This window comes from Nelusetta ayraudi, unplaced genomic scaffold, assembly GCF_046127955.1.
Source record: "Nelusetta ayraudi isolate G7.1 ecotype Tasmania unplaced genomic scaffold, CSIRO-AGI_Nayr_v1 ptg000048l, whole genome shotgun sequence".
NCBI lineage: Eukaryota > Metazoa > Chordata > Actinopteri > Tetraodontiformes > Monacanthidae > Nelusetta > Nelusetta ayraudi.
The window spans coordinates 8886124-8908838 of record NW_027466098.1 but is presented as its reverse complement, the minus strand read 5'-3'; the positions used below and the strand labels follow the sequence as shown (position 1 = coordinate 8908838).

General features: G+C 45.6%; 2 protein-coding genes across 2 annotated transcripts in view; one reads left to right on the top strand and one right to left on the bottom strand.

Annotated features, from left to right (window-relative positions):
- npas1 (neuronal PAS domain protein 1) overlaps positions 1 to 8347 on the top strand; it is a 44454-nt gene extending 36107 nt beyond the window's left edge. Inside the window, exons 7-12 of the mRNA XM_076036127.1 lie at positions 927 to 1039; positions 2058 to 2254; positions 2952 to 3058; positions 3266 to 3413; positions 5003 to 5147; positions 5614 to 8347. Of these exons, the coding sequence (XP_075892242.1) occupies positions 927 to 1039; positions 2058 to 2254; positions 2952 to 3058; positions 3266 to 3413; positions 5003 to 5147; positions 5614 to 6729 (1826 nt within the window). The 3' untranslated portion in view covers positions 6730 to 8347. The remainder of the gene's footprint in view (positions 1 to 926; positions 1040 to 2057; positions 2255 to 2951; positions 3059 to 3265; positions 3414 to 5002; positions 5148 to 5613) is intronic.
- A 5104-nt stretch (positions 8348 to 13451) lies between these two features.
- Positions 13452 to 17050, bottom strand: tmem160 (transmembrane protein 160). Its single transcript, XM_076036126.1, has 4 exons — positions 16832 to 17050; positions 16687 to 16711; positions 16124 to 16216; positions 13452 to 14532 (listed from the first exon to the last, which is right to left on the bottom strand). Exons 1-4 carry the CDS (start codon positions 17048 to 17050, stop codon positions 14216 to 14218), a joined length of 654 nt encoding a protein of 217 aa, XP_075892241.1. The 3' UTR covers positions 13452 to 14215.
- Positions 17051 to 22715: the final 5665 nt, after the last annotated feature.

Sequence of the window (22715 nt, the reverse complement as noted above, 5' to 3'; positions counted from 1 at the left end):
AGATAGAAACCCAGTGCATCCCTTTATAAACCTTTTTCAGGTGTCCGCTTCTAAGAATCCATTCCTGTTGCTCAATTGTCGCCACTAAATGACATGGTTGAGCAGAATGTATAGACCAGGCGTGGACAAAACAAGGCCCGGGGGCCCATATGCGGCCCATTTGGCTTTTTTCTGGCCCACCAAGCTTAAAGAAATTTTATTAATAGTAAGTAGGTCATATAATAGCTGTATTTCATCCATTTCAGTGTTTTAAGAGTCATTTCAATAAAGAGCTAAATACTGTGGAGCTGCAAAAGACAAATATTTTGTTCTTTTTCAATGTGTAGTTTAATGTGTAGTTTCCCAATTTGCCATTAAAAAAGTACTATCTATCTAATAGACATTAAAGCACATATCCCATCTACATATTCCATAACATATTTTTCCCTCCTATGAGGTTGGTCACCAAAACACTCCATCCGTCGGCCCCCTCTGTCAAGTTTTAGAACCCATTGTGGCTCCACCAGTCAAAACGTTTGCCCACCCCTGATACGTATCCATTCTTAGGAATGACAGACGTGCACAGCTGATGCAGCAGATGCAGCAGAATGCAACTCAAGAGGCAACTTGAGGGCACTTTGAGGACAAGACCCACGGAGCTGTGCAAACATAATGAACATCACAATGAGACTTTTACGCCATTACTGTGACATGAATGTATTCCACACAAATAAAAAAAAATAAAAAACAGCTCACATTCTATCAGGTCTAGTAAATAAATGATTGAAATTATTAAATAGAATTGTGTGCCCTGCAAAATGAATGCCCAACATTTCCTCTATAAATATTTATATATTTTGAAATCTGTTTTTTTTTTAAACTGAAATAAGCAATTCTGGCGTTTCTTATGTTTCTCTTCTGCCTCTTCCTCTTCTTCCTCCCTGCAGCCCCGTCCAGTCCTCACTCCCCCGCCGACGAGTCGCCCGACCGCGGCTACTTCATCCGCATGAAGTCGACGCTCACCAAGAGAGGCCTGCACGTCAAGTCCTCTGGGTACAAGGTAGAGTCGCTCGTTAACATTGTAACCCGCCTGGTACCAGAAGAGCAGAATCACCAGCAGGTCCTTGTCATTTCTGTCTGTTGCTCTGTGGGTCTCACAGCGCAGTATTCTGCTGCAGTCCAGTGCAGCCACTGTACAACCAGCTCCACAGCTGTCTTTTCCTCACCATCTCCAGTGGTTAATAGCAAATCAGACCTGCTCTCATGAGTGATCTTCTTATCTTTTCTATGTGAATTGGAACTAATTCTGTTTGTAAGATCTTTGCACGTTTTATCTATTTGTCACAGTGTGTTGTGTATGTATAATGTATTGTTTCTATGTTTTTGAACATCTGCCTTAGTGCAACCGATTAAAATTAGCATTCATGCTAACTCTGGCATATTTACATCGATGCTTTTGCTGACATGTCATTTGTCCTAATGAAAGAAATAAAATAGATAAAAAATGCTGTAAGAAAAAGATCATCAAAGCAAAAATCAAACAGAATTTGTCAGCAGAGGTGGGAAGTAATGACAGTACAAATACTGTATGGAAGTAGACGTTTTTACGCAAATATCTGTACTTTCCACTGCTTACATTGGAAAGACATGCTTGTTACTTTGGCATTTAAAAGTGTTTCAAATATATACATTCTGGTAAAAGTAATTCACCTGCTGTTGTAGTTGTTGCTTGAAGTGGAGCTACTTGAACTCTGCTGTTGTGGAGTTAAATATAAAACTGGATCATACTTTGTTATTCAGTATTTTGGAGTACATTGGCTTTGGGGTCACTGTTCAGTACATTTTCTGTACAGAGGAAAAATAAAAAGGTAGAAGATTTGTTGTGCTGCAGTTGAAAAGGGAAATAAAAATTATAGTAGTGAGAGGACCAAAGCTGTGAAAAATTATCCAGATGCTCACACAACACCTCTGATCAGTTCTATTATCTGATCTCAGTCATTTTCTCCTGCACCAGTGGCTGTGGGTGGCTGATGCTAACGTGCAGCTCCTGTGCCCCCCCCCATCCTCCTCTCCTCCAGGTGATCCACGTGACCGGCCGAATCCGCTGCCGCCCGGCTCTGGTGCCGGGCTCCACGCGCTCCGTGCGTCGACCCCTGGGCCTGGTGGCGCTGGCGCACACGCTGCCGCCGTCCACGCTCAACGAAGTGCGCATGGAGAGCCAGATGTTTGTTTTCCGAGTGAACATGGACCTGCAAGTCATTTACTGTGAGAACAGGTACGACGTGTAGCTTCAGTCCGAGGCTCGCAGTCCGGTGTGACCTGTGCAGCTTCCAGTGATTAATGGTGTGATGTTGTACGCTGATCGTTTTGTTGAATTATTATCCAGTAAGTCTTTCGGACATGACACAGGAATAAAATTCATGCATTCATTCATTCATACAGAATGTGGACTGATAACATGTTGCTTTAGTGTCAATTGAAAATGAACAAAAGCAAAGTCACAACAGAATACGTGTCTTTGAAGTGAAGCCGCCTAATACTTCGCTCTTTATTGAAATGACTTTTAAAACACTGGAAAAATGGATGATATACAGCTATTTTATCACTCACGCACTATTAATATAATTTCTTCAAGTTTGCTTAACGGGCCCCATATGGCCCTCAGGCCATAGTTTTCCCACCCCTGTTGTAAAGGGACGAAAACAAGAGGGCCGTGAGAAACTCTCACAAGGCTGTTGGTGTTCTAACTAACCTGGTGTGAGTGCTCTTTATGACATCACAAAGGGCTGATTTCATAAATTCAGCTTTCAGTGAAAGAGACTTTTTTTTCCTCCTGTTTGTGGAGTTCAGCTCTGACAGGCTAAAGACACATTAGCATTAGGAGACACTGCCACAAAAATGGGCCCCTCTTAAAGACCTGTGTTAATCTCTTTTGCCTGCTGTCTCTTGACCTGGTGTTTGTGTCTCTGCAGGATCTCAGAGTACATGGACCTGACCCCGGCAGAGGTGGTTGGACACACCTGCTACCACTTCATCCACGTGGAAGACCTGGAGAATCTCCGGCAGAGCCACGAGGACCGTGAGTCAAAGCCAACATGAAAGTCACTCGCATCAAGTCGTGTTTTAGTGACATCTGCACCCGGTCAGAGAGCTCCAAGAGATGGAGATCTGCTCTCGGTCTGTCATTAGCGCCCTCTGCTGATGAGGTGGCCAACCAACAACTCTCTCTCATCCGTCCCCTTGTCCTCTGTCTCTGTGTCCGCTCCCTCGGCCGTCCTCTTCCCAGTGCTGAGGAAAGGTCAGGTGGTGACCGGCTATTACCGCTGGCTCCAGAGGAGGGGGGGCTACCTGTGGATCCAGTCCACTGCCACCGTCTCCATTAACCACAAAGCCCCCCACGAACGCAACGTCATCTGGGTCAACTACGTTCTGAGGTGAGTGCAATCACGGCGGAGCTCGACTTTGAGCTCTGATATGAGAGCAGTTAATGTGTGCCGGCACCACGCTGGGAGCAGAAAGCCTTTGAAGAGACAGATGATGAAATCTGGAAGAATTTTTTGGAGGAATTTCTTTCTCTTTTTTTTTTTTACCTCTCCCCCCCCAACATGTGAGGAGACTGACGAATGTAGTTCTGAAATGTAACATCAGAGGACACATCTTAGAGATTGGTGATTTTACATTGAAAAAATAATTATGAAACAAGATGAATCTGGATTAAAATAAAGGGGATAAATTGAATTATTTAAAATATTCTATTAGATTTTTCTATTTTACGTTTTTCATTGCAAAATGTAATTGTATGCACAAAATGGAAGACACAAAATTTTCCTTTAACTTACTGGAAATTACCGAAATATTCCTCACAAACCCAAAACCTAAAATGCTTTTACAGTATGTAATAACAAAGTAATTACCCTTTTTTTTACTTTTTAAATTATGCATTTGTTATCTTTTGATCATTTTTATTATTTTGTAGTATAGATTATTAATCAGAGATTCATCTAGCCGTTATTAAGTATTTATTTGTATTATAATTTTTTTCTTTGATTGGCTGCCGTTATCTGATCTAGATAGGATCGGATTGTAAACAAAAAAAGGATTGAAGTTAAAACAAAAGCAAGACTAGATTAGAGGCATCAGAATGAGATTACATTTCAAGATTAGATTATTCAAGTAGTTTAATTTTTAAAATCCTACTTCATTTAACATTTCTGCCATTGTCTTTTTTTTTTTACCCTTTATCATCCATATTCATAAAACCAGCAGCGACAACCACATTAATTCCAACAAAATATGCTTGTTAACATTTTACTGATGCGCACATTTGCCTGGACGCCGTCGTAAAATTTTTTTTTTTAAAAACACACACAGCCTCCCACACTGCACTCACTCCACACCGGCACATTCACACACACAGAGCGCGCGGCAGAAACCCGCGTGTGTGCCGACGAGCAGCGGGGCGAAAAACACGAGGCGGAGGCTGAATTTCAATGCTAATTGGAGCGAAGCTATATAATTACAACAAATGGATGTCAGAATTTTGGAGCCGAATGGTGTTTTAGTTAATTAGCGCTGTAATTACAAGAGCTCATTAACTTCCTCAACAGCCTAATCCTTGTCTGAGCTTAACTGTATATAGGTGGGCTGGGGTGGGTGGGTGTGTGTGTGTGTGTGTGTGTGTGTGTGTGTGTGTATGTGTGTGTGTGTGTGTGTGTGTAAGTGCATGAGTGTGTATGTGTCTCTTTGTGTTTCTCCTTTCCGTCTTTCTGCCTGCGTCCGCCTGTCCTTCTGTTTTTTTGCCGAGGTTAGACCGGTGCGAGGCGGCTTCAGTGTTAGAGGTTGTTATTAGTCTGATTATATGTTGCCACACAAATCAGCGGGGCGGCTTTTTTTCCCCCGAAAGCCATAAGTGGTTTTAAGTTGTTAGATGATCGGCTGTGTTTTTTGTTTTTTTTTTTGCATCCGCCTTCTCACCCTCTCTCCCTCCTTTCTTCCTCCTCCCTCCTTCCTCCTCCTCACCCAGTCGAACGGAGATGCCCGACACGCCGCTGGATCTTCTGCAGCTACCGGAGAACGTGAGGGCGGAGAGGCTACGGGTCAGCCTGTCGCCCACTAACAGCTCCCCGCAGACCCGAGGTAGGCTCACCCAGAGGCCATGGCCCCTCAAAGCAGCATTAGCTTCTGGCTGGGGACCAAACAACAGACAGTTGACAAACAAAACAACAAAAAAAAACGTCAACTTTTTGAATGTCTTTTGCCATTTGCTATTCAATAATCGTTACGTTTTGTTAAGAATAAAAACACTATTTATTATTTTTATACTTGTCAAGAAACACAGATATTGGAACAAAGGGTATCAAACATCTCTCAAGTTTGTGTGTGTGTGTGTGTGTGTGTGTGTGTTTTGAAGTGGCTGACACACACAGACACAGACAGATTACACAGATTAGTGGCACTAGCACACTGGCTTGCAATTTTTTTCTTCTTTTTTCCAATTTTCCGTGGCCCCCCAGGTGTTCCCTGGTGGCGTCTCAGGGGGCTGCGGTCCCCGCTTTGAAACCCACCGCCCTCTTCCAAAGGGAACACCTCCTGACGCCAACTCTTCTCCTATTTTGTCAAGGTTCGCACGGGAAGAGCGACCCCGAAGCCAAAGGCAGAGACAAATTCCCAGCGCCCGTCCCCCAAGTGGAGGACCGGAGGAAGCGGCAGCTGAGGTCCGAGCCCGAGGGGGCTCCACCCGAGTCCCGGCGCCGCCTCAACGAGCTCCGCCACGCCGAGGAGAGCGTGTCCGTCTCCTCCGACCTGGCCAGCGAAAGCGAGGCCGAGGAGGAGGAGGAGGAAGAGGAGGCCGAGTGGGTGCAGGGTGGAGACGGAGACCGGATGAAGCGGGAGGAAGGAGGAGGAGGGGGAGGAGGAGGAGGAGGAGGAGGCGGGAAGCAGAGCAGGGGTCCTGACGCCCGGGGCCGAGGCGAGAGGGCGAGCAGGGTGCACAACGGCCGGGCGGTGATCCAGCAGCTGAAGAGCGTGGTGGCCGCCCCCGCCGCCACCCCCGCATCCGGCAGCCCCAGCATCAAGACTGAGCACGAGGTCCTGGCCACCGGGGGGCGCTGGGGGGCGCACGCGCAGACGCCGGCCTCGCACGCGCACACGCCCTCCGGTAGCCTGAACGGCGAGAACAGCCCCGCCACGCCCATCCCGGACTCCTCGTCCAGCAGCGAGGCCCCGCCCAAGGGCCTCTTCACGCCCCCCTCCCCCGCCCTGTCGCCCGCCATGTCCGTGTCGTCGCCGCTGCCCCGGGACGAGAGGTCGGCGGTGGCGGCAGCAGTGGGGGCGGTGAGCCGGAACGGCGGCGGCGTCCCGGGCGGCGGCCCCGACTTCGAGCTGCTCCAGAGACTGGCAGCAGGTGGCGCCGCGGGGAGGGTCCTCTTCCACCCGCTGGCCCTGGGGCCCCAGGGCCCCCAGAGCCTGTACGCCCCCAGCACCATCCGCTACGCCCCGCCCGAGCTGCCCCCCTCCTCCCACCACCACCACCACCACCACGCGCCCCACGGCGGCGGCCACGGCGACGGGCTGCAGCTGCGCTCGGACCACCACAAGGGGCCGCCGCCGCCCAGCTTCTTCCCCCACCTGCAGCGCCTGGCCGGCCTGCCGCCCTTCAGCGGCTTCTCCCCGTCCGACAGCCCCTTCCCCTCCGGCCTGCCCTTCTGTATGAACGGACTGAGGGGGGCCGCCGGCTCCGAGGAGGACTGAGACTCCGAGGCCCCCTGGTGGGCTGGGGTGGGGTTGTCGGGGCGGGATGAGGGAGGAAGATTAATTTAGGAAAAAAAAACGGTTGGGGAGGGGAAATGAAGAAAGACGGAGCAGGATGACAGACCAGAAAAGAGAGACGTTGAAAAGGGCAGCAGGGAGCGACAGGAGTGGCAGGACATTACGCCTCTGAGGACATTACTAATTGGACGATGAGTCGAATAACTGCCGCCAGAAACGTGTGACAAGCCGCAGCCGGAGGGAATTATTGTGTCCGCCGCCGCCGCCGAGTGACAGCGACTCCTCGAGAAAAACGGGACGCGGTGGTAGGAGGGGCGGAGGGGCGGAGGGGCGGAGGGGCGTGCGCGGGGGGGGAACTTTTGACTGCTCCTCCCCGAAGAATTCCCGTCTCCGAGACGATAACAAACGGACATAGAGTGAGCGAGCGAGCGAACTCCGCGTCCGTGTCTTTTCTCGATGCGACTGTGATTTTCTGTGTCTCTTCCCACTCAGAGAAGCCATATTGTACATAGAGACAGAACCATAAAGACCCTCAGCTCTCATCCTCCTCTACCGACACACTGCGATTAACCCCATTAACCCTCAGACCGGTAGACAGAGGTGGAGACGTGTCCGTAGGAATGACTTTGGAATATTCCTCCTTCTCCTCCTCCTCCTCCTCCTCCTCCTCCTCCTCCTCCTTCTTTCTTCTTCTTCTTTTTTTTATCGTTTCAGTATTCGACAGCTCATCTCCGACGCCGGGACCTCGACGACCGGGTTTTCTCTCAAAGTGAGACGGAGACAGGCCTCTGGTGTTTTGTACTGAGAATCCTGGTGATAGTAATAATTTAAAAAGCATTCATCAGTCTGCCATACTTAAAGCACACTGTTGGGACAAAACTATGAATAATGTAGTCCCAGACATTCCATTATGTATAAGGGAAGAAATGCAATGCAGACGTGACGCCATTTCTGCTGTTTGATCAGAGGAAGGTCATTGGTTTAACTGAGTATTAATTATAGTATATTATGTATGATGCTGCAAGTTGAGTTGTCTGTATGAAAGCCATATTTTTATTCTTTACTTTCAAAGGTTTTTATTTTATTGATTTGTGATTTATTTACCCCCCCCCCCCCACCCACCTACCCACCCCTCCAAGTTCAGAAAGATGCTATTGAAAAATGCAATTGGATTAATATTAGCATCCAAAAGACCTTTGTTACTATGCCTCACAGTGTAAAAATGTATTTGGAGGGAGGGATGTGCCAGGTGTTATTATCATTTATATGTCTGTATCCTCCCCCTCGCACCCTCCACCCACCCAGAGCACTTACTGAAATGTGTTCTGGTTTGAACTCAAAGCACTTCATCACTTAACACTCACTGCGCGAGCCTGTTAGTTCAGAAAAACAATGCAGGAGTGGTCGCTTACATTACGGTCAGACCGCAATGTGACGGACGAGATAAATGGTCACTAAAAATAAAAAAAAGAAGAAGAAAAAAAAACGGACCACAAGTGGTCACTAAAATTCGACTAGTAGAGGTCATTAAAAAAACACGCGCACGCAAATTATATTCTGACATTTATGTTCAATCAGTGAACGAGACATTTTAGATTTATGATTGGGGTAAAAAGAAAATATTCATGGCGAAATATATTTAATACAGAATTAACAATGTTTAAAACAGAAAAAAAAAACTCTACTGATATCTTCAGGAAATTCAGGATCATTTCAGACAATAAAAACGAGAAAACAAATTTTGACAGTAATTGTCCATGAAGCAAAATATTCATAAATGTGCAATTACACACCCAGACTGTTTCTGCCCCATACAAATACGCGTGAACAACTTCCCGGGTGTTTAATAGTATCCGAAGGCGTCCCAACTTTTTTGGTGTTGCGCCGGTGCGGCCGAGTGTGTGAGTTGCGCTTGTGTGTATGTTTTTATTTTATTTTAATTTGTTGTTTTGTTTGACTTGAAAATCTAACCCCTTCTCCCCTTTCCCCCACCCTTCACTGTGACGCTAACCCCGCCCTCCCCCCATATTTGTGAATACCCCACCTCCTCATCACATTAAATGAACAGATGTAAAAAGGGGGGGGGGGGAATCAATGATAAAGATGACGGTAACAATAAAATATCCCAGTAGAGGAGCACAACTCAAAGTTTGCTTGGTTTTTATTCTCACTTCTTGCAGCACGACAAAATGACTCTTTCGTCTATTTGCGCCATGCTGTTTTTTGTTTGTTTGTTTTGAATGAGCTGCCGTTTTCTGCACAAACACTTTTACTTACATGACAACGCACAGTCCGGGAAAACTAAAACGCAAATATTATACATATGAAATATATATGAAATCAGCTGGACACACTCATTTATCCCTGAAGTGTAAAACAATAAAGCACAGCAAAACAGATTTTTTTTTCATATATATATATTTCAAAAGAAAGACGAAGAGCGAAGCGCTGTGCAGTTGAAGTCGCTGGAGTGTGTGAGATCCAGCCCAGGCCGTGAATTTACTCTCAAATAAAAGTACAGAGTGCACGGAGAGTTATGAGAGGTATCGGCGCGGGGATGCATCAGTGTGTGAGGAGCGTGTGTACACTGCTGGTTTGCTAATGTGTGTGTGTGTGTGTGTGTGTGTGTGTGTGTGTGTGTGTGTGTGTGTGTGTGTGTGTGTGCGTGCGCGCGCATCCCTGAATTTGTGTGTCTTGTCTGAAGCAGCCCAAGGGAGGGGCTCTGACATTGAAGACGGGTTAAATCCTGTTTTACATTCAAGTGGCAGGCCCTGGTTCATTAGAGTGAGGATCATTCCTCCTCAAGACCAAAGGAAGCGCATACTAAACAAGAGCAGTTGTTGGGGAGAAAATGCTATTGTACGTGCGCAAGCGCACGCAATGTATGCGTGCGTGCGTGCGTGCGTGCGCGCGTGCAAGCGAGCGCACGCACACCTCTGCCTCTCGCCTCTACACTTTGTGTTTCTTCTTTTCCTCCGTCCTCGTTTACGGCGAAGCAAAGGTGTGGCTCGCAGATGAAATCGCTGCGTGTGTGTGTGTGTGTGTGTGTGCGTATGTGTGTATGTGTGTGTGTGTGTGTGTATGTGTGTGCCTGCGTGCACGTTCGCCAAGCCCGTGGCAGCTCTGCCGACTGTCTCCCACTCCGCCTGTCATTGAGTCACCCATGTGCCCTCTCTGTCACTGACTTTGATGGCTTCTCTTAGCCCCCGAATTGGAGTCGCGCTCCCGGGGGAAATACCTGAGCACATGTAAATGCATTTGAAAGAGTGAAAATATGCACAGGAATAATAGAGTGAAGGATGGAGACAGCCTCCACCTGACGAGGTCCTGTGGCCCTTTCCTTTACCTCCTCACCTCTTTTTCCATCTTTTGCCTTCACCTCCCACTCCGCTCCCCTTTCTCACCTCAGCCGCAGAGGGATGGGCTTTGGTTCAAAGTGATGGTTGACTCAAAGTTGACTCAAGTCAAGTTACACTGATGGAGGCTCCCGTACGTTTTGCAACCTGCGTGACCATCCTGGAGTTTCACAGCGGGTAAGAATTCCAGTGGAAGGCTGCTGTGACCATGAATATTAAAATAAAGAATGGAGGGAAAACATAATGTATCTCCATAAGGCTTGTGAGATGTCACCCAAATGCCTTGAAGACCTGCAGCAAGGAGCTGTGTTCAGGCCAATGGCAGGTTCCGGTCATTAACTACCAGCTGTGTTGTGATCTTGCTGAGCCCATGTCTTGCAATAGGCTTGAGCAAAGCATTCATCTTGTCCAGGTGGCTACAGTGAATGATTTGTTATTATTAAATAGTGAGTCTTCTGGACACTTGTATAGACGAGCACTGTGAAACCCTTTGCCCATATCCTGGGTTTCCATTGCATTAGCATCACAGAGAGAAAACCTCTCCCTCTGTGAAACTCTGGAACGGTCGCGTGGACTACAAAATGTCACCCGCGCCTCCGTCATGGCGAGCGGGAAGCGGTTTGAAATTCCAGTTTTTGTGGGTGAACTATCCCTTTAATGCCATTCCATAGGCAGATCCTTTGATCCATGCGCATGGCATTTAACACCTGAGAGCAGATGAGTGATCTGCTCTCAGAAAATCAGCAAGAGGTCACGTCGCCGAGATGTATGAGGCCGGACCGCCGACCTGAAGTGTGAGGCCGACGTTTTCTCCTCGCCGCTCGCCGGGCGCTAGGGAAGGGAGGTGGGTGGTGGTGGGATCGGGGGGGGGTGGCGTGGCTCCGGGGTGGTCGGGTGTTTGTCAGGGAGGACGCATCTCCTGCCTCTGGGCGCCCTGCCCTTTAGACGCGCCAGGCCTCAGGAGCCTCCTGCATGCCAAACAGACCTGTGCAGTCAGATGCAGCCGCGACGGGAGGGGAGACGGAAGAAGAGAGGGGAGCGGAAGGGAGGGGCGGACGTGAGCAGGGAGGAGGGCAAAAAGGGGAGAAGGACCTGAAGGAAGGGTGGATATGGGGAGGTAGGGAGGGGGGGGGGGGAGCAGTCTCACACACACACACACTGCAGCCGCCGTCAGGACACGCCCTGCATGAGAAACACCCCCCCCCCAGACGGCCCTGGGAGTCCGCGAAGGAGAGGGTGACTCCGAGGTGAGCCTCAACAGCGGCGCCGTGTTGTCGATGGCTTGGAGATATCACAGACCTTCGCCCTAACCCAGTCACTGATAGTTATCACAGACAGAGCCCCACCACCAGCAGCAGCACTCCCACACACACACACACACACACACACACGCCGCCGCCGCCTCCGCCACCACCACCGCCTCACACGCTGCTCGGCCCAGATCACATATTCATGTTTTCTCGCCGATGAGCACCTCATTATAAAAATTATGCATGTACAGCATGTGTGTGTGGACATTTTGTACATCCCCGTGCCCTCGCCCGGCTGTAGGGGAGAGTTACTCCTGACTCTGACAGCACTGGCACATTAAAGCACGGCCCGGTTTGCATAGCCAAAAGTCAGATCGAGGTGGAAGATTTATTTTTATTTTTTTGCATTTTTCCTCACTTTTTTTTTTGGAATGTTCAGTATGCATCAGTACTGAACTGTCTGACTGTGTGTTCCCTGAACGGCTCTCTGGCCGTCTCAACGTCCCTGCTGTGGACGGCAGCTCACAGGTGTGTATGTGTATGAACCCAGTGATAAAGAAATTATGAAGTAAGAGGGCGTGAATGGGTCAGATTATGTTACCCGCCCTGTAAACCCCAGCAGAATCAGATAAACGCACTTCCTCCCCAATGTTCTGTTCCGAGTTTCCTTTTTTCTGTGGCTAAGTAACGTCCAATTCCTCACTTTCTTGCCCTGTCCAAGAAAGCAAAACAAGAAAGTCAGCATCAGTCTTGTCTACTATATGCGTCTAGTTTAATTTTGTTACAAGACAAAAATCACACAAGTGGCATCAATAAAATGAACCCACTTGCTTCCAATCTTTTATATATCACTCAGACATTCACGCTCATGTTTGCCTTTAAATGCCTTTGAGTGTTTTGATTTAAGCAGGGGCGTGTGCTTGTTGCCATGGTGACAGCTACTTCCTGCTTCCAGTCACTAACGTGAGCAGCGCCTCAATGTTTTCATACCGTCCGACCTTCATTCCACGTCCCCTCTTCAGCTGCCTCGAGTCGAGACGTTTATTTGGAGTGACACCTTGGTCGCGGAGAGCTAGTGGGCGGAGCCAGGTTAGGTCTGTCAAAATTCATTGGTGGGGGGGCAGAGGCGGAGATGGGCGTGGCTTATCTGACCCTCTCGAAGTTGCTACCCGCTTTTCGCGCCTGGGCTCAATATACACTAATCATCATGTCATCCTCTCACCTGCGACCTGTTCAGTTAGTTGTCAGTGACTCATGATTACTTCATTTAGCTCGAAAACAAGAACTTCTCCTCGCTGACGAACTTGTACCGCAACATTCTCAGCTGTAAGTCAGCCAGGGCTGGTTCAATTTGTGGCAGTGGCACTCGTTCACTGCCGGAAGTGCCGCAGCTAGTAGTCGCGGCACTTGCTGTGACTGCCGGAAGTGCTGCCGCTTGGTGCAGCTAGCAGTAGCGGCATCTGCCGCAGCTCGGTGCCACTGCCACAAATGGAGCTTCTCTCCTGTGAGTTCAAGCGCCGAGGATTTCCACACAGTCAGACAGCGACCTCGTACTGTTGGTTTTTTTGTTTGTTTGTTTGTTTTACTATACAGCGAGTGCCTGTCTGTCTCAACACGACGTCAGCAAGAAGCAGACTGGGAGATATCAAAACTCTCTCGTAGGGTATGGAGATTTGAGACTCTGACCAGTTCTGGCGTTTATTGGGCTGAAATATAATTGATAAAAGCAGATTCTTAATCAAACATGGGTGGGTTGTGGTTTGTTTTTAAGCGAGTTTTCCCAAATGAAAAAAAAAAAACAAAAAAACAAACGGCTTTAATTTTGTTTACATTTTTGTACATGCAGCTTATCCTCCACTCTCAAACTTGTACTATAAATTGTTCATTCCACAAGATTAGCCACCAGAGGGTGCTAAAAACCACACGCAGGAACTTGATCAAGGAGATGTGTGCTCTTTGCTTATAATGTATTTGTGTTGTAGGTCGCTGCTTTTGAAATTGGTTAAAAGTGAAGAACCTCCTGATCCTTTGAGTTTGCGCTTGTCTTCTGAGCTGTGCACTGTTGCGCTACTGGGTTAAAGGTAAAAGGGGGGGGGGGTGAAATTCCATCTCTTTATTGCTTTATATACAGTAGGTTGCATTGAATGTGGTGCAAAAAGACAGGCAGACAATGGCAAACCCAGTTTCTGAAACAACACTTATTACTATACTTTTCTTTTGTTCACAAACGTTAAGACAGCAATTGGAACACAATGCATGTGAACGTTTAGATACAGCAAAATAGGGAGCCAGACACAGCTGCATGTGAAACAAAAAACCTCTAAGTGCTTGTTTGCTTGCAAAATAAAAATATACAGCAAGACTGGTTGAGATATGTATAAAAGTCTTAATGTATTATAAAAGATCGGAGAGGAAAAAAACAACCTTAAACCTGAATACGGTGCCCCTTTGCAGCACATCACATCAGCATGTTGTATTTTCAAGATTGTAATGTAAACTTCAAGTATTGAATGAAAGCTACTTATGTTGAACAACAACATAAAACCCCACCGGCAACACACCAGTTGGTTGATTAAGACCCAAAAAAAGCAGCTCAGATATAATTGTATACAGTGCAATGAAAAGTATAAAAAGTGGGCTTTTCAGTGACTGCTAAGATGTAGAAACAATAAGTTATACTTATGATTTTCTGAAATATTGTGAATTTAACCCATCTGAAGATGGCTGTTTTAGGAAAAAAAAGAAATTATTTAAATTACTTTTTTGCTTTTTGTTTTTCATTTTCCAAAAGTCTGTCACCATATGAACATAATGCTCACCCAACCAGAAACAAACACTCACACACATACACACACCACACATCTATTTGTTCGGCCCCTTGCCGTCACTGTCCTCGCTGTCCTGATGCCTGCCGTACCGACGGCTTTCGCGCCTCTCCCGACAGTCTTGGCACTCATCATCATCTTCTCCCTCCTCATCCTCGTGTATGATCTCCACTTCCAGGCGGCCAATGTAGAGTGATACTGCGCAGAGCCAGAAGAGGGCAACGCTGCCCACTGCGGCGCTCTGGAGGAGCAGGGCAGGCACGGAGAGCAGCATCATCCTGCGCAGGGCGAAGAGGCTGCCGACGTACGAGGCACCGCCAAATGACACACACACGCCTCCCAGGATGAAAAAAGCTGCGTCACAAATAACAAAACCAAAAAATAATGCAGGATTGTTAAGTTTCCACACGGATCATTCCAGATATTGCACAACTGACCTAAATGTTTTCCAACAACACCGTCTTTCAAGTCAATGAACTTTGCCTGAAGTGAGAAAAATCTAGCTTCTTTCTCTTCACTTTTAGGAAAGTGTGCACTAAAACATGCTATTGTAGAAATCAACCCTTGATGATGTCACAAAGGGCACAATACCTCTCCCAAGTTAGTGGCAAGACCAGCCAGGAGTCTGATCTGCCACCGTACCACTTCCTTGCAAGCACTGTGTTTTTTGTCTTTGAAACGTGTGAAAGGTCCAACAAAGGAAGTGAAACTTTGGTTGTAAACAGAGGGCTAATCACATTCTGCACTTGAGATCTAAAGATATTTTGGAGTGGTGGGCGACAATAGTAGGCTTTACACCGATCATATCGGCTATATCGGATCAGCCGATATTTGGCATTTTTTTAAATGATCGTGATCGGCCGTCATGTCATAAATCACCGATCCGATCAATGACGTCATGGTCGTGTTGAAACTTTTTTCATCTGTCTCATTTACTCCAAAGTAGTTTCACAGCATTGACGTGTTTATTTGTTTGTATCCGAGAGCTAATGATTCATGATTCAAAAAACTTAATTTTCGTCTTCGTGCCTCTTCCTGTTTTAGTACTGTCGCTATGTGACAGACAATAAAGTTTCTTTGAATCTTCACAACAGCAACATCCATGGGCGACACAAACAAACATGTCGGAGGTGTGGCTTATAGCACAAGCCATCTGCAATATATGCAACGCTACAGTACCTCGCGGGGGAACATCGGCAAAAAATTTCAACACGACAAATTTAATGAGGCACTTGGAAAAGATACACACAGAGGAGCATGTCGAGGTCAAGAAACGCAGCGCGGAGAAAGAAAAAGAAAAGCAAATTCCGAAACGGATGCTAATAGTGTTGCCACCCGTCCCGTTTTTTCCCAAAATTGTTCTCTTTTTTCACCACCTGTCCCGGGAAAAATAAAATCTCTCCCGGAACACAATTTGTTCTGTTTTTTTAGGGAAAATGACAAAACCTCATTTGATTTCCGTCTGTGGTCTACTCCCATAAAATACGCGATTGTCCCGTATTTGGCAACTAAAAAACCTGTCCCGTAATGAACTGATACGGGACGCACTTCACTTTGTCCCGTATATTTCGGGGACGCCCCCCCGTCGACAAGTAATTTAAATATTGCTCCTCACGTGATCGGATCGGTGATCGGTGATCAGTTTATTTAAACTCACTGATCGGTGATCGGCCCAAAAATCGTGATCATGTAAAGCCGGGACAATAGTGTGAGGTGGATCCACTAATTGACTCATAACTACTATGGTTGATGTCTGATTATCATATCCCCTTTTACTATGTAAATTAGAAATACAAATAATGTTTTAAAAAATATATATGAGTAAGATATATTTCAGACTCTGAACTCAGTATTTGCTCTCAGATCTAATCTGGTCTCGCCCCCTCCCATGTGTCAATCTGAATCCATGTGTGCAGCACAAAATGCAGAGCGATTCAGGCAGTACCGTATGCCGCTTCTCGTCCCACTTCACTCTGGACAAACGCAATGACGCCAATACCAGTCGCCAGCAAGCCGTTCCTGAACCATGACAGGAATCCTGCAAAACAGCAAGAGGCAAAACAAGTGACACACCGAATCATCACAAGAAACCTGTTGACACTTAACAATGTTTAATGACAGCTTTACCCTCAGTGCAGAAATGTTTCTGCTTTATGTTCAACAGTGAGCATCATTTTGCCATTATTTTGTTTAACAACATGTGTGCTACGTAAATGTGCAAGTCTCATTTTGATATACGGGCTGAAACCTTTCTGCACCCTTATCTATATGATGACAGGGAATCTGTAATTTAAAAGAAGCTATGTGATATTCAGCTTCTTAGACTTGAGGAAAATCTAAGTTTGCAATGTACTGGAATAAAAGCATCCTGACATCCACAGCATATCAAATTAGTTTTAAAGTTGAATATTGTCTGTTTATTGTGATGCCTGACTTAACCATCAGTGTTTAAGAGACTCGAGACTTTGCCATACATATTGAAATATTATTAACAGTATGTTATGTTACCTGTTTCATGAGACTTCCTCAGCATCTGCAAATATAGAAAACAGGACTGTTAAAGCCGATGGGTCTAAATTTAACAGCGATGCAGTCAAACGAAAGTAATATAAGCTTCATGGCTCTTAGGGCGTCACCCCGGACCTGAACCCACCATAGCGTCCGCTTTGTCGAGCTCTGTGAGCTGGTACGGCTGCTCCGGTAGCCGGCTCTTCCCCCAGGGTCCCTTCTCCACAACCCGCTGCCTAGCCGAGCCATGCAGCCTCCTAAGCGGAGCTCCGGCCCACGGAGGCCGGAACAGCTTCAACGTCCGGGCGAAGTGGGAGACGGACCGCGGCAGCTGCCTACCGATGACCAGACTCAAGAGAGCCATCACATCACGGGAGCAGCTAGCAGCGACGGTAAAAGCTAAGACTAGACCACGAATCGGCACAACAACACGACCTTTGAGTGCACTGTGAACCTTCACCCGCCACCCGGAAGAGCCTTACGGCTACTAGCACATGGGCTAGCAGCTAGCTGCACAGCGCAGCGAAGAGATAAGCACGGACGGTACAGCGCCGCCATGCGATGAGTTACAAAAGACACACTTGTGGGCGAATTTAAAACACTTCGAATTATTATTATTATTATTATTATTATTATTATTATTATTATTATTATTATTATTATTATTATTACCCCTGGTGACATGGATGAAAACGCGGCATCGTTGTCTATATGCAGCTTTCAGTTTTGGAGAGATGCCTCTTATCATTAGAAAATAAAAGTAGTTATACCCTGTTTTTATATTCAAGAGTAGGCCAGGGAGGGTGGGAATGACAACAATCATTATCTCGTGGCCACAACAATAAATATCTCCTAACCACGCGTTTATCATCTCGTGGGCACAATATGGAAATGTGTGACCATGCGTTTATTATCTAGTGGGCACGATATAGTAATGCGTGGCCACACATTATTATTTTTTTCATCCATGTCACCGGGGGGGCTCCGGAGTATTTCCCCTTTTCATTGTAAAACTTAAATTCCACTTGGCTTTGAGAGGAACGAAAACATGCGTTTGTATATTTACGCCGCATGAGGGCGCCAGACTGCAAGGATTTGATTGGTTTTTAAAACGACATGGCATGGAAACAGCCGCAACAAAACAAATGCAGAAGGACCACAACTTGAAAGCTGCGTGATGAAATAATACAGACTCTTCGTCTTAATACAGAATAGTATAATAAGTATTAGTATAGTAAATAGATAATACAGGAACAGAACACACACACACACACACACACACACACACACACACACACACACACACACACACATTTTGAGCAATCAAGTGTCTTTTGAGTTTTGTCCACTGGGACCCAAACCGACCACACCTGTCATATCTAATTGTTGTAAGAAGAATATGAGGAATTTGTAGACTCTCTCTCTCTCTCTCTCTCTCTCTCTCTCTCTCTCTCTCTCTCGCTCTCTCTCCCTCTTTCCTCCCACCTGTGTGTGTGTGTGTGTGTGTGTGTGTGTGTGTGTGTGTGTGTGTGTGTGTGTGTGTGTACATGTATGTCTTTTGCACACAGCAGAAACTTTGATGTGATGCACAGCTGACCGCGCTCTCACGCTACTTTCCTCAACACAATGGGACCGTGATGTTTGCAGACATATACATAAACACACGCATGTGTGCGCAATAACAGAGCCATTATCCAGCTCGTGCCTGTCTGATCATTGCTGTGTATCTTTATCATCTTATTAGCACACATGTTTTAATTAATATATTCTTAAAAGCATGCGAAGCAAGAATATATATCATTTTACACATTAGGTGTAAAATTTAATATTCATGAATTCTATACAAATGTTTTTTTTTTATAGGTACATACACTATATTGTTATGCACTTTAATTGCACCTCTTTAGCTGTGGTTATAAGGAAAATTGTCAAAATCACCCATCCATCCATCCACAAATTTTCAGTCACTGCTTTTCCTGCACTCAGGGTTGTGGGGATGCTGCCATCCGTCTCAGATATCTGGGGCCAAAGGTGGAGTTTCACCCTGTGCAAACTGCCCCTTCATCACAGGGCCAACACAGAGACACGCACTAGATCTGCTCAGACCTATGGATAAGTTAGAGTTACCAGTTTGTCTAATGTGCACGCCATTATTTGACTGCAGCAGAAGTAAAGAAGAAGTTTAGTGCAGATAAATTGACCATATTTCCTGCACACTGTCAAAACATTTATTTCTGATTCATACTTCAACATTTCTCTGTAAGTGGCTTTTCGTTACTGTCGTGAACAAGCAGTAAAACCGTGGGAGCTTCCACAGAGTGAGGACATCATTGTCTTTTTGCTGGATCTTGTGTTTTGTCTGGCACCTCACCACAAAAATGGACTGCGTCTCTCAAAATAAGACACTATCATATATTTATATACAGGATCAGATTGAAGGTAACCAACCGCAAGACCTGAGCACGAGGTTAACACAGAACAGTCTGTGAGAGTGTCTCAGTCAGAGCGCTGAAGTCATGTTCCCATTAACACCAGAATCAGAAACTGTATTGGCCAAGTTTGTACAAACCGACAAAAAGCTTGACTCTGGATGAGCAAACCAAGTACATTGAAGTCACATGTAATGTTAATTATTACAATGTATTAGCCATAAATCAACAGCCAAACAGGAAGTTGTGTTGTCTACGGCCAGAGGACAACAGCAATACACTGTCAATGATGATTATGCGTTGTGCGTGATTTTATTGCATCGTATGTAGCCTTGGATTTCTCAACTTAGCTCCTTGACTTTTTGTGTCTATTTATAGGAGGTAAACATTACACAGCCCGACACACACACACACACAAACACACACATGTTTAGTGTCCTCTAAAGCCAAAAAGATGTGTGTTCCACAGTACATGCACGCTAAGAAGGCAAATAGAGAAAACCAACGAAGACCCTCCACCCCACAAGAGAAAAAGAGAAGAAAATCCGAAAACTCATTCACACACAAAGAAAGTCTGTTGGCCTGCATGCCTGCACTGTCTTTTAACCCTTTGTTTCCCTCTCTGCCTCCTGACTCCTGCGGTTTCAGCAGAGGGGAGGAAAGAGCAGCAGATAAAGCAGGGCTGGAGGAGCAGGAGGGGTTTGTGTATACGTGCAGAGCAGCACTGGCCTGAGCTGCTCAATCTGGGGGATTCCAGCCAGCTGCGTTGGGAGCACTGACCTTGGCAAAGGCTGCACTGTTTTTCAGTCAGCAGGACAAACAAGTGTCGGGTAAAAGTGTTAGCGGTGGACCAACGATTTATGGGCGGGAATCACAAGGGAAATGCATCTGCTTGATAAGCCTGTGGCCTGCACGAATATGCACATTTAATATGTTTAATTATTACTGATAATACTAATAGTAATAATAATAACAGTGGCTCAATAGTTAGATATTGTGACTAATGTTGATACTAATAATTGATACTAAGTTCTTACGAGGCACTCATAAACACACTGATGATGATCATACATCATACACAGGAAAAAAAAACCAACATATTTTGCTCCGTTTTACAGCTTCCTGCTCATTTTTGCATGTAAAACTGATACTTTGTCGTACTTTTTAAACATTTGGAAGGAGACAGTCTAAGTAAGAGGACCACACACCTGGCTGGATGTGTTGTAACTAACCTGAGAGAGGTTTAACAAGGAGTAAGTGGCCTTTGTGGCATCGCAAAGAGCTGATTTCCAGGGCTTTTTTTGTTTTCAAACACAAGTTTCTGAAAAGTGCAGCAAACAGAGCAAGTACAACATGGACTTTTGTCACTTTTGCTGTTGAAAGTGTAAAATGAATTTTGCATGATATGCCACTTGAAATAATTTTCACCTCTACAATTAAACGTTCTCCATCTAAAGCACATACAGTATAACAGTACAAAGCTTGCTGTCACATGGATTTTCATTCTTGTCTGTCATGAGATCTAAACTCAAGGTAAATTCTAAATGCAAAAAGTGGAGCAAATTATTTTGTGCTACGTAGCCCCTTCCAAAAAGACAGAATAGATCTTTCATAGCGACATTATGTAAGCTGATGCAATTCATTACGTGAACTGCAAGTTATTTTGAGGCACTATAAGGTTGCGCCACTACAGGATACAGGACGGGAAGCTGTCAGTGTTATTTAATGTCGCCGCAGGTGTGTGAATGTATTTCTAAGCCTGTTTTTTCCTTTAATTACTTCAAAGCTTCTCGTTTGAAGTCCTGGTACAGCGGAGCTCACATTTATTTTGAGGGGACATTGTTTTGTGTAGTGCCGATGTCGACGACAGCACAGAGGTCCACAGATTTTATATATATATATATATGTGTATATTTTGGATAGAGCATGACCTTTACCTCTGAAGGTCATGTTATATCAAAATTGGATCAAATCAAATCATGGTTGTGTGACCAAGAGTTGATGTATTTTCTGATTAAGCAATTCTGATTTTCAGTACACTGTGCTACTTTTCTTACATTTTGACAGTATGTCAAAATGGTAGGAAGAGGAGGGTTAGTGCAAACAAATCTTACATAACTGTAAATGTATTCTGGCCTCTTTAAACAATACATTGGGTAACACAGAAATGCCACAAAGTTCCCCCATAATCAAAGTCCATAATTCATTGTGGCCCCTCAGCAGTGGAAAAACTTAGCGGGAGCTGCGTTAACTCCGTCTTATGTCTTTGCCAAAGACACGTTGATAAAATCACATTCTCTGCCTCTCCTTCTCTCCTCACCTTGATTAGAGTCAACCTTTGGACGGCCGCCTTCTGGAGGAAGTTGCCTCGAGATCTGACAACTATTCCCGGTAACATCTTGCCTTTCCGCATAAACAATGCCTCGCATTTCCTTATCAGATGCACAGATGCAATGAAACATTTATGACATGTTGCCTCTTAATGTTTGATGCTCTGTCTAACAATTTGAAAGCAAGCAAGATCATGAGAAATGAAACACAGCCTGACCACCATTAGTGCAGCGAGGTTATAATGACCACCAGCGGGTCATTGTGATTCACACAGGGGGTCAATAGACCAGCGTGACCCGTTATTTGTTCATTGATCAATTTACTGCTTACAGCTTCTCCAGGACTCAGCCCCCAGCTGTCTTGGGACGAAGGTTGGCTTCCGCCCGTGACACATCCCCAGTGAACTGCCTCTTTAAGGTGTGCAACACTATTTACTGCAAATCATTAAAACTGAAACTTTTCTTTTACAGCTCCACATAATCATATTCATTTATGTCATTTATGTGTCTGATCGCTTCCCATCAATTCTGATGTCCCTGATGCCTGCCTCCTTCTGCATAAGGTCTCTGTGGCATTTCCCTCCTTCTCTATTGCTTTACTTGCTTTGTGTGTTTTCTCAAACTTAAAGGTCCAGTCGTGTGAAGAAGTAAATTTACCAGTGTACAATTTACAAGCCTGTCAATGAATTAGATCAATGGACGATGAATTTTAAATTTGAGGGGTCTATCTGTCACTTACTTACAGTAGTTTGCTCCACATTTCAGTAAGAATGGCCGGACACATCTGTGACATCTCCTCGAGGTCAGTGACAACATCATCCACTCTCTCTGAACACCATATGGCCTCCTCTGTTTATTCCAAAAATGTCTTTCTTTCTTGTGATTTGAATGTGCAGCGCTGATTCAATGGAGCTGGATTAATAAATTAGAGATCTGAAAATTATGCCAATATGACACCCATAAGACTTTCTGCAGGGCTGGGAAAGAGCAGAGTTGTCCACAAATTAAAAGCTGAGCCAAGATTCAGTTGAGAATTGCAGTGGATGGCATTCGCCAATATTCTAACATCCACATAGCCTTGAGTTCAGTCACACTGTTTACGTCTGTGATTACAGCCTTGTAGCAAAAGTTGACCTGCTGACTGATCATCTGATAAGGACGAAACTTGTGCGGAAAGGCTGGTTTAGCAAGGATCATTCACCCAGGATGACATAACCTTTTACTGTAAAATAACGCTTCCAAGTAGGTTTGATTTTCTCTTCTCCGGCCA

Coding starts and splice junctions, on each gene's coding strand:
- tmem160 (XM_076036126.1), bottom strand. CDS start 17,050: ATGGCTCTCTTGAGTCTGGTCATCGGTAGGCAGCTGCCGCGGTCCGTC. Junction 16,712..16,831: donor TCGACAAAGCGGACGCTATG/GTGGGTTCAGGT, acceptor CTATATTTGCAG/ATGCTGAGGAAGTCTCATGA. Junction 16,217..16,686: donor GAGGAAGTCTCATGAAACAG/GTAACATAACAT, acceptor GCTGTTTTGCAG/GATTCCTGTCATGGTTCAGG.